The 11,788-nt window shown below is 38.2% G+C and overlaps 1 protein-coding gene across 2 annotated transcripts; it reads right to left on the bottom strand.

Moving 5' to 3' along the window:
• Positions 1-1,212: 1,212 nt before the first annotated feature.
• zgc:136410 (uncharacterized protein LOC449685 homolog) lies at positions 1,213-10,242 on the bottom strand. 2 transcript variants are annotated; one of them, XM_056446440.1, is made up of 10 exons: positions 10,181-10,242; positions 9,890-10,018; positions 9,660-9,695; positions 9,443-9,487; positions 7,919-8,054; positions 6,383-6,498; positions 3,794-3,838; positions 3,549-3,687; positions 2,750-2,859; positions 1,213-2,193 (listed from the first exon to the last, which is right to left on the bottom strand). In XM_056446440.1, coding segments are annotated over exons 2-10 (657 nt in total). In that variant the 5' UTR covers positions 9,918-10,018; positions 10,181-10,242; the 3' UTR covers positions 1,213-2,191. The 2 variants fall into 2 exon arrangements, with proteins under 2 accessions (XP_056302415.1, XP_056302416.1); XM_056446441.1 differs by lacking the exons at positions 1,213-2,193; positions 2,750-2,859 and adding an exon at positions 2,867-3,046 and having other exon boundaries at positions 9,890-10,236.
• Between the last annotated feature and the right edge of the window lie 1,546 nt (positions 10,243-11,788).

The raw sequence follows: 11,788 nt of genomic DNA, 5'->3' as shown, positions 1-11,788 counted from the left end.
CGTGGCTTTTATTGACATTGTCAAAAAAAGATCCCAAGGATTGACTCACAGGCATTTTACCTGCCAGTAGATTATACATGGCAGTAACAGCACAATGATTATAATCAATCTATCATATCAGTATATAACCCAGCAGGCACAGGACGTCAACATGACGTCAGATTGATGTTGTACCCCAATGTCGTGGGACGTTGCATTTTTATTTGGAAATGAAAATTGTGTTGACGGCAGTACCACGTCAATGTCCAACCTAAAATCAACCAAATATCAACATCTAATGATGTTACAGCTTGATGTTGTGTTGACGTTGCTACAATTACGTCTATCAGACGTTGGATTTTGGTTGCCATACCTGATGAGTAAATGTCAGTATTTCAGGTCAATATGACGTTGGCATAAGATGTTGACTCGACGTTGAATTTTGGTCACTTTGCAACACAACCTAAAATTAACCAAATATCAACATCATTTAATATCCTTATTAGACGTCAAAATATCGTTGTCCTTAGACTCTGGCAATCTAAATCTAACCTAATATTAATGTCTTATGATGTTGTGTGTCTGCTGGGAGTTGTCATTTTCATCAATATATGATCATCAATATTAACTTATATGATATATAATGTTGTATATTATATACTATTAATATTCTCCAGTGTCCCTGTATCTGTGGTTACATGCATTGTAATAATGAATCCTTACTGTTTTTTACCACAAGCAATTACTATATCCATAAGACAAAAATATAAAGGAAAATACAAGATTTCTTACAAAAAAAAAAAAAAAAAAAAAGATCCCTAGTGAACAGATCTCTTTAAACACCACTTCAAGAGTTCCCACTTAGATATGCTTGGCGTATAAAGCAGGTTTGGCATGCTGTCCCGGGAGAGAACCCTGAGCTCGGAGATATTTGAGCCCAGGGCTCCCGCCCGGTCGATAAGCATATCAGGAGATCCGAGATCAGGTAGGTCTCGAGAGCTCCCCCTTTAGAAAAGGGAGAAAAAGGAGGAGATGGGGTGGAAGGGGGGATTCTTCCAAACGAAGATAAAACATTAGAGAGAAAATGATCCATTTATAGTAAACTAGGATCACTCTGATTGGATTATTACTGATTACAGATGAGCGGCCAGACGTGCTCAATCATATCACGTGCTCCTCTCGAAATTAGTTTATGAAACTTCACTTCAAAGTACTCTTAAAGAACAAGACAAATTCCCATTTTCAATGCATTTATTTTAAAGAAACTCCCAATACAGAGTATAATCAAGGACCCTTAAATGTTCATTAAATTAAAAAAGGAACGAAAGAAAAGAATATCTTTATCAAGACTTTATCAACTTAGAATTTTGCTCTTGTTTTTAGTCCAAATGTCTAAAAATCCATAAATCAGGATGCAATTTCAAATACAAAAAAGTTTTGTTTTTAGAAATAATGGGTCAAAATTGAGCTTTCTTTTCCTTAAAACAAGCTAAATAATCTGCTAATAATGTAAGAAAAATATACTTGTTTTTCATTTTGACAAACGATTATTTCGTTTACCCCATTTGCAGATTAGTTTCCTTGTTTTAACGAAAAACTGACTTCGTTTTGACTTATTATTTCTGAAAACAAGACAGTATTTTTTGCTTGTCTAGAAAATGCTTCTTGGTTTAAGAATTTGTAGATGTTTGCACTAGAAACAAGACAAATACTACAAAAGAAAAGCATTTTTTGCAAACCCTCCACCCGCATCAAGCTACTATTACAAATTTCCCCTGAGAGACCATATTAATTCAGTTTCACGCCGGCATGATGCACCTCACATCAAGTTGGTCACTGGTTCGAGTCCGAACTGGGCCAGTTGGCATTTCTGTGTGGAGTTTGCATGTTCTCCCCGTGTTGGCGTGGGTTTCCTCCGGGTGCTCCGGTTTCCCCCACAGTCCAAACACATGCGCTATAGGGGAATTGATGAACTAAATTGGCCTTAGTGTATGAGTGTGTGTATATGAATGAGTGTGTATGGATGTTTCGCAGCACTGGGTTGCGGCTGAATGGGCATCCGCTGTATAAAACATATGCTGGAATAGTTGGCAGTTCATTCCACTGTGGTGACCACTGATAAATAAGGCACTAATGAATAAAACTATGAATGAATGATTTAGTTTCAGATGCTGACAGAGAATAAACTTTCCAAAACCAGAAGATCCGATCATTCTGCAAGATAAGAAAAATTTCATGAGAAATGAGCTAAACAACAGATATTTTATAAGTATACTAATGTACAGATGAAGTCAAAATTATTTGCCCCCTTATGTGTAGTTTTATTTTCTTTTTCAAATATTTAATAAAGTATGTTTTGTTTTATTTTGGCTGGAATGAAAGTGTTTTTAATAGTTTTAAAGCCATTTTAAGCTCAATATTATTAACCCCCTTCAGCAATATTAGTGTTGGATTGTCAACAAACCATTTTTATACAATGACTTGCCTAATTACCCTAACTTTACCCTAATTACCCTAGTTAAGCCTTTAAATGTCACTTTAAGCTGAATACTAGTGTCTTGAAGAATATCTAGTCTAATATTATTTACTGTCATCATGACAAAGAGAAAATAAATCAGTTATTAGAAATGAGTTATTAAATCTGTTATGATTAGAAATGTGTTAAAGAAATCTGCTCTCCTTTAAACAGAAATATATAGTATATACAGTAAAATATACAGAGGGGCTAATAATTCTGACTCCAACTGTATTTCTCTCTGCATTGACTTACACTGAGGCATGCAGACGTAGGAGATGTACAGGTACTTGTATGTGCCAAAACATGGATCTGAGAAAACACCGTTGGAGGCTGATATAGTGCAGCTGTTCTTCCCTTTACATCTACAGCACAAAATGACAATTAATGAAAGGAAATCTGAATAAAAACTCTTTCCAGTTTTAATTATGTACAATGAGGACGTTCTCATGTCACTTTTAGTGTGTCCCAATGTTGAGCCACAGCCATTTCACCCCGAAGCCCAAGACCGGTCCCTCGCTGAAGCTAAGCAGGGCTAAGCCTGGTCAGTACCTGGATGGGAGACCACATGGGAAAACTAGGTTGCTCTCGGAAGTGGTGTTAGAGAGGCCAGCAGGGGGCGCTCAACCTGCGATCTGTGTGAGTCCTAATGTCCCAGTAAAAGTGAAGGGGACACTATACTGTCAGTGAGCGCCATCTTTCGGATGAGACGTTATATCGAGGTCCTGACTCTCTGTGTTCATTAAAAATCCCATGGCACTTCTCGTAAAGAGTAGGGGTGTAACCCCACTGGCCAAATTCCCTCCATCAGCGCTTACCCATCATGGCCTCCAAATCACATTAAATACACATTACTTACTTACTTAAATGTGGCTCATCAGTGCCCCTACTAATGTCTGAATTAGTGCACACAACCTACTGATGAAAGACATTGGGAGCTAGTTTGCTAATTGAGATGTATCCTATGTCAACTTAAATTAAAGTGTGACGTGGAAACCGTATCCCAGTTCAGCCATGATTCTGCTTGTGTATTACGCATGTACCGTAAACTCACCCATTAGTGACCACGGTCTGGGAATTTGGGCTGTAGCAGTCCGTTTTGGTAAGCTGAGAAGCAGGTCGTCCAGCAGAACATATGCTGCTATCAGTTCGCCCGTAGTTAGCAGTTTGAATATGTATGACAGTCCCTGCCTCTGTAAACAGCAGTTTTGTTAATTGACAAAAATGATTATATAATATGCCTTTACCAATTAATATGTTATCAGCTGAGACTGTAAAAGAAGCAAAGTAACTACACACCGCAATTCAGGACAGCGTTTGTACTTTCACAGGCTGTACTTGAACCTACAGAAAACAGAGAGATGTTGTGAAGTAATTCCAGAAAATTGAATGCAGTATTGTTGTTGTCATGAGTAGGACTCTTGCTGTATTTCACTCTGCTTTTAGACCCAAACTTTTGCTTATGAAGGGTCAAAAAACAAATTTGATTGAGGGTGTTGGCCAAAGGTGAATATACCAAACTATTACATTAAAGCTGCCATAGTAATCTCCTAATTTATCAATATTTAGAAGTAAACAGAAAAAAATACTTACAATAGTCTTAATAATTATACTTATTTAGTATTATTCACTGCCATCTTGCAGTGTGTTTTACTTCTTCAAGTGAACGAGGGAAGTTTGCCTGTACATGCACTCGGCCCCTTGATTTCGACAGGGAGTGTGTCAGATAACTGTGACAATTGCACACTTAGTTGCTTATTTTACTTGTTATTTGGACGCTGATCAAAATAGCATCACTTGGTGAGTGGGATTTATTTACCCAGCAGGCACAGAGCGTCAACATGACATCAGATTGACGTACCCAAACTTCAAGGGGACGTTGCATTTTGTTTGGAAATAAAAATGGTGTTGAAGTCAGAACCCAACGTCAGGCTGAGATCAATGTCCAACCTAAAATCAACTAAATATCGACATCGCTGTGTTCACACCAGGCGTGGCACGCACGCGTTAATAGATACATACATTTTGAGTTTACTTGCTTCATTCGCGTGTCAAATTTACTTCACAGTAGATGCAGATTTGCATCATGGGTTTCTGTCTGCCTGGTGACTGTAGCTTCGTTGCTAAATGACTGACCTTGATTGTATTGAGACAGTAGCTGTGCTTTATGTGCTTTCGGAAGGCTGAAAAACAGCATAGATTCATTTGGCGCCATGTCCACTAGACAACCCAGGCTCATTCTGAAAATGTAGTCCCGTGGACGTTTCTGGAGGCTACGAAATACGAAATAAAGGTACATATTATTGCAGTTTTTGTTTTCGCGAATCCGCGAGAGGCCACTGTGTGCGCTTTTTCGTATCTCAAATGTCTCTCGCGAGTGCCGTTCGCACCTGCGCTGTTCTCACGTAAACCCACCAGAGGCCGCTGTCGGCCCACTGAATGATTGACTGGGCTACCCACCAATCGACTGACCCACCCTCCTCCTTCCCTAAATCCAACCAATTTTACAGATTGACCCGCCCACCCGCTTACTACCCAAAACCCAACCGATGATTTACAAAAGCCTTCCAGAAAAAGGAAAGCCCTCATCTGATTTTTACCACGATTTTACCACATTCTCACCCTGTTGTTCACTCGTTCACTTTATTTTTTGGATTCTGTGTTTGTCTTACCTGATTTCTGGAACCGCTCTTCCCCGGACTCAAACCCGTCGTGGTCATCGTGGTCAGCTCCTCTCTGTGTGTCAAGTTCGCCGATGTACACGACAAGCTAACTGGACAAACTGGATGCGGCGGAAAAGCCTTCCACACGGAGGTCAGCGGTCAGCCAGTAAGCGCCAAAAGGAACGGGGTCATACCGCCCTGTAGCGTTCGCTTAAAAAATAAAATGGAGCCATAGGTACCTCCGGCTATGTAATTCGCGGCCTTTAGAAATGTCCACGGGACTACGCTTTCAGAATGAGCCTGGATTGCTTTCAGAGGTGCACCCAGCTCTGTGAGTTCATCAACTCCTCCAGAAACTATACCTGGATGGGTTGTTGGGTTCAGGGTTCAGGTGTTGGCAGGAGTATTTCCATTCAGGACACCAACAACAGGCGCAACATCATAATCACACCCATACTACCGCAAGCTCCTGATTGGTAAACACATCACAAATGTTCACTGAAGTTCAGATTTTCCAAATCAAATGATTTGCGCCACATCATTCGCGTGAATCACGTCGTGGCATGTCTGTTCATGTCTTAGACTTAACATGTAAATCACTTAACATTTCATCTACGTCTGGTGTGAACGCAGCATAAATATGTTACAGATTGACGTTGTGTGGACGTTACCACTATAACGTCTATCAGACATTAAGGATCTTTAAGAAGCCTTAAGGAGAAAATATTCTAATGAAATAAAAGGCTATTAATGGGACTTTCGTTACTGGTGTCACGATCACCAGCGATCATACTCGCAAGATCGCTGGATCTCACACACAAACACATATGGACTACAATTCCGCCATTCATGGACTACATTTTCATACATGCACTCCATTCACACTCCTTTTTGACTTATTACACTTGTAACTTTCTGTTTGCACTTGTGTTGACCTTTGTTTGCCTGACTATTCAATAAACCTGCACCTGGATCCAAACTTCAGTTGTCTCTGTCACTCCCCGTGTTACAACTGGACTTCTCCACAAGTGTCAAATAACATTACATTTAGTTTGCGATACAATATTCTAAACTATATCCATAAACTGTTGTTTTTAGTATGCTGAAGTGCACATTTCTTTCCTAAAATAATAACACTTCATTTAATTTCATATAAAGGTTCATGCTTAAAAAAAAAAAAAGCATAAGAATGAATTTAGCAGTAGAGCAGATAATATTTACTCACGTATTTCAGATGGGCTGCAAAAATAGGTAGTTGAAAGGTACTTGTATGTGCCAATGCAGGGATCAGTGAAGATTGTATGTGCCACCACAAACTCACAACTTTTCAAGCCATTGCAGCTGTATGTGACAAAGTGAGGTTAAAGTAATTGCTGTATATTTACAGTATGACCGCTAACTAATACAACATATTAGTAACATTTTGCTGGAAAACGTGCAAATATTAAAACATGATGGTTTATCATTATGAAGAATTATCAGGTTTGATTAGTAGCATCTTTGCTCACCAGTTGTTGTAGTGGCACTCACCTGACTATTGTTAGGAAATTGTTTACTTAAGTAAATATAACTAAGTTTAAATTAAATATGAATATATAAAATTTTATTAATAAAAATTGTGTTATGTTAATAATTATAAGGATAACGGGGGGTTGGGGTGGTGAAGACTATCACTGTCTAGTCTTAAATGTATTAAAAAGTATAGATTGATCCCTATTGCAAAAGTTATATTTTTTAACAGCAGTCACTTTCTGAGTTAGCATACTAACTCCATATTAAAGTATACATGTTTCCTTTTCAAGTTCACTTAAAGGTACACATACACAGTGCCAATCCTGACGGTCAGAAGTTTGTATGTTCGGGCATACATCACCAGTGAGTTTATGTGAAAATCATTCAGAAGCAGTGATATACTACACAATTTGATGGCCTGGTGAATTTTAAAGCAGTCACCTGAAATTTCACACCGAAAACAATGAGAGAGAGAAACATTGCTTTCATTGCTTTTTAAGTCAGTCATGACATGTGCATGGACATACGGTTATACCTCAAAACGAAATCTTTTTGTTCTTCGTTTGAGGCCATAAGAAGTTTGAAAAGGCTGAGTGACGGGAAGCTGCTTTCAAACACTCCGAGTCCTCCGCGCTGCAGTGGGCTAGGTTGTAAATGCGACTCGAGTGAACTCCAAAAACCCAACCTGAATTTTCTAAAAGACAAACAGCCTTCTCCAGTGAGAAGTGCCACCTTGATACACTACATCGGTTTCTATTTGCTACAGACAGACACTGAATGCAGCATGTTTGTTATGCTGGATGTTTTTCACCCAGCTAGCTTGATTAGGGAGGTGAAGCAATCGTTAACCTATCGTATGGTTAATCGTATAAATTGTCATAATTAGATTGAGGTAACACTTTACAATAAGGTTGTATTAGTTAATGTATTTACTAACATAAACAAACAATGAACAATACATTTATTAGGGTTTTTGTTCATGTTAGTTAATATTAGTTACTGTTGGGTGCAGTGACTAATGTTAACAAGCATGAATTTGGATTGCATAATGCATTAGTCAATGTTGAACTATGGTCAATAAATGCTGAACAAGTACTGTTCCCACTTAGTTCATGTTAGTAAATACATTAAATGACATTAACTAAGGAAACCTGATTGTAAAGTGTAACCGATTAAGATTTAATTGCAATTTATTGAAGTAAACTTAGTCTCAGTGCCTAATATTAGCACACCTTACAGCAGTTTATACCTTTTTGACACCATAGCCAGTGCATTTGGTGAATAGCAGTTGGTGTCTTGGAGCTGCCAAGATGGACGTCCTTCAGAGCAGATGAATTTATCTGTACGTCCATAGTTTGCAGCAGTTACCTGAATCTTCCCGTTTTCTACAAGGAGATAAAAGTAACAGCATTTCTTAATGGATTATGTTTCATATACACTGTTTGTGATTTCATGTTTTTATTTGTTTGTTTGTTTTTTTCCAACTTATTTCTGCTTTTGAGTTGCATTATGGGATCTTGATATTTCTTCCAGCAACTTTTAATTTTGAAAAGTTGTAAAAAGCGAATTATATGAACATGTGTAATAGTTTGCACTGCCATATTGTCTGTATTGGTGTATATTACGCTTCAGAAACCTTGTAATAAACTGCAGCACATTTTCTGTTATTTTACAGACTTGTTTCTCTAGACCAGTGGTTCTCAAACTGTGGTACGTGTACCACTAGTGGTACGCGGGCTTACTTCTGGTGGCATGCTGAGGAATCACTGAGTAACAAAAGAAAAAATGAATACAATTTTAATCATTTGATGCGTACGATAACACCAATGTGATCAGTATTTGCTGTTCTCTAAAGCCTACGATCAAAGAGTTTTGCTTAGAATGTTTACTTTAGTGCATCGTGTCATCAGCTGCTAAAAATCAATTCAATTGGCGCAGAACTAGAGAAAGAGGTGCATGGTGCTTGCAGAGCAGATACTGTACGTGCTAGAGCAGTGGTCCCCAACCCTTGGGCCACAGACCGGCACCGCTCTATAGATCAACTGGTACCGGACCGCACAAAAAAATCATTAACTATTTAAGTTTTATTTATAATCTGAGTCTGAACAAGCATTTATTTTGAAAAATCTTTTATTTTGAAAAATGACCGTATTCTCTTGTTACATTTCGGTCACTTGAGTGCCAAATTTTAACCCACAGGCTAGCAAAATTAGTAAGAACTGCAGCATGAAGCACTTGCGTATTCCAGGCGTGCCCAGTTGAAAACATCTTAACTTTTCAGAATGCTGCACTGTGAGTCATGTGATAAGAACCGACTGATCAGCTTCATATTTTGTATGGAATATAATTTTGTTGAATGAATATGACTCTGTCTTGTTTTCGAACTATGCAGTTCTGTAGCTGATTTGACCAGTTAATTTGACCAACTACGCTACTTTATTTCAATACTGGTCATTATGGTGGTACTTGGAGAGACAGTTTTTTTCTAAGGAGGTACTTGATGAAAAAAGTTTGAGAACCACTGCTCTAAATATTATTTCTTGTACATTATATTATTTCAAGCTACTAAAATGGCAATAAAAGTCTCTTTGGTGAACTGTAGAGTTGAATTTTCTGCATCAAAAAGTCGACAGAGCAGAGATCAACATCTCATAATGCAATTCACAACAGTAAATAAACATAAAGTGAATCACAAAACCCGGAAACTGTTCATTAACAGATATTGTTTACAGTGAACACAGCTTTAATTGAATGTAACACTGCAACCTCTTACCACAGCTGAGACTCAGGACAGTCCCATCACACGTGTTTACTGTGTCTGAAAAATGAAAGAATCCTGCTTTAAAGGTTTCACTCATCATTTTTAACATGAAGAGACGGACAAAATATTGGACGATGAGATCCAGATTCACACAAATCTGAAATGTATGACTTCACAATGAAGTTGGGTAACTTTTGTTTGATTATAGTTGATTAGATCAGTGAAATACCTGCAGATATTAGCAGCCTGGAGTTCATCTGAACCACTAAAACACAAAAATACAAGAGAAGGCGTTAAAATACTTGCTAATCTTAAAATAAAATAAAATAAAAATCATAATCCTAAAAACAAAACAAACAAACAAAAACTTTTCAAATCTCAACATTAGATAACATCTGTATTTTTTAGTTAACTGAGTTAAATGAAAGGTAAAATGTAAGAAAGATGAGTGATACTTACAGAGAAGGAGGACACTGACAAAGATCATGGTTGTGCTTTCAGTGAAACAGACACAGATGTCCACACAGATTCATTGATTCATATATATAGAGTCTGCTGTCTGATTCCCACGTCAGATAGGAATTGTTCCTTATTTGAAATAAAACACATCCGTGTACAAATGTTTTCTTGGTTAAACACTTCTAATACAAGGAAATTAGAAATGCAAATATTTGTTTGGATTACAGACCAACTCCAAGAGCTGATTTATAATACTTTGGTCAAAGACGAGACTTTTTTTGGCCTTCTTACCAGATGTAAAACAAGTCTTTTGTGTCTTCAGAGTGTGTCTGTGAAGTTTCAGCTCAAAATGCTGATTATTTGTTATACATTCATTTTCCTTCAGCTTAGTCCCTTTATTCATCAGGGGTCACAAGAGCGGTATAAACCACCAACTATTCAGCATATGTTTTATACAGCGGATGCCCTTCCAGCTGCCACCCAGTACTGGGAAACACCCATACACACTCATTCACACTCATACACTATGGCCAATTTAGTTAATCAATTCCCCTATAGCGCATGTGTTTGGACTGTGGGGGAAACCGGAGCACCCGGAGGAAACCCACACCAACTCGGGGAGAACATGCAGACTCCACACAGAAACGCCAACTGACCCAGCCGGGACTCAAACCAGCGACCTTCTTGTTGTAACCACTGAGCCAATGTGTGGCCCCCAGATCATTTATTATACCCTGCTGAAAATATACATTTTTGGTTCAGAGGGATTTGTAGCTGTTTTTGCGCCTGTGCCTAATAGCCCGTTTTTACCGAGTGGTACGGTATAGTTCATTACACTTTTATGGCCGCTTCCACTGTCAAACGGTACCTAAAAGCGAATCGTATCGTACCACTTTTTGGTTACTCTTTGCAAAGAGTACCAACAACAGGCCCAAAGGATACCATGAGCTAGAAGCGCAGCTGAACGCTATTAGTTTACAGAGATACGTCAGAAGCAGGAGAATGAAAACAAAGGAAGCGACATTTTTAAAAACACAGCCGAGACGTTACACCATAATAACATATGCATAATAATAAGCCATGGTCGACCCGAGCTCAACCAAGCCTTGTCGTCATCTTGATGAACAGCCACAAAGCCAAGAAGAACAAAATGTGCCGTGTACTGTTGTTGTTGTGTAACTGTTGTTGTTTTACAACAGCAGTATAATACCAATTATATATATATATAATTCAGTATAATTCAAATTGTAAGAAAAGCAATTCACTAATTATTTGACCATTTAAATTCCCAAATGTCCCCCACTGCTAGAATTACCCTAACACATTAATTCAAGTACTTTACATGGTTCAAATTCATAGTGTGCTTCACACAGGTGAGTGGGCTTGATAAACCACCTGTAGATATAATACATCCATGGGCAACACAGTGGTTAGCACTGTGGCTTCACAGCAAGAAGGTCACAGGTCGAACCCCGGCTGGGTTAGTTGGCATCTCTGTGTGGAGTTTGCATGTTCTCCCCGTATTGGCGTGGGTTTCCTCCGGGTGCTCCGGTTTTTAAAATATTTTAAAATAAGCTTCTCCTGCTCATCAAGGCTGCATTTATTTAATCAATTATATCACAGGACTGATTCGTGATATTTGGGTAATATATTCATGATGTTACCACATGCCCACATCACATTAAAATGAACACAATGTATTTTAGAAAGCGAGTCACAGAAAGCACAGTGAAGAAAGAGAAAGTGTGTAGTGTTTAGTTTCTCAGGTCAATGTGGTCTGTTTATCACACAGTCACATGCTAGAACGAATAAGGAAAGTTTTATATCAACATTTAGTTGGTAAGTTGATCACTGTTTATATAGTCACATTGTAATAAGATATAAAATACACTCGAGTTT

Source organism: Danio aesculapii, chromosome 21 (genome assembly GCF_903798145.1).
Source record: "Danio aesculapii chromosome 21, fDanAes4.1, whole genome shotgun sequence".
NCBI lineage: Eukaryota > Metazoa > Chordata > Actinopteri > Cypriniformes > Danionidae > Danio > Danio aesculapii.
This window is presented reverse-complemented; position numbering and strand designations above follow the sequence as displayed.

Excerpts from the sequence above, each read along its gene's own strand:
- zgc:136410 (XM_056446440.1), bottom strand. The coding sequence starts at position 9,917 with ATGATCTTTGTCAGTGTCCTCCTTCTCT. Across the intron at positions 9,696-9,889 it reads TGTCAGTGTCCTCCTTCTCT|TGGTTCAGATGAACTCCAGG; the intron begins GTAAGTATCACT and ends TTTGTGTTTTAG. Across the intron at positions 3,688-3,793 it reads AAACGCTGTCCTGAATTGCG|AGGCAGGGACTGTCATACAT; the intron begins GTGTGTAGTTAC and ends TGCTGTTTACAG.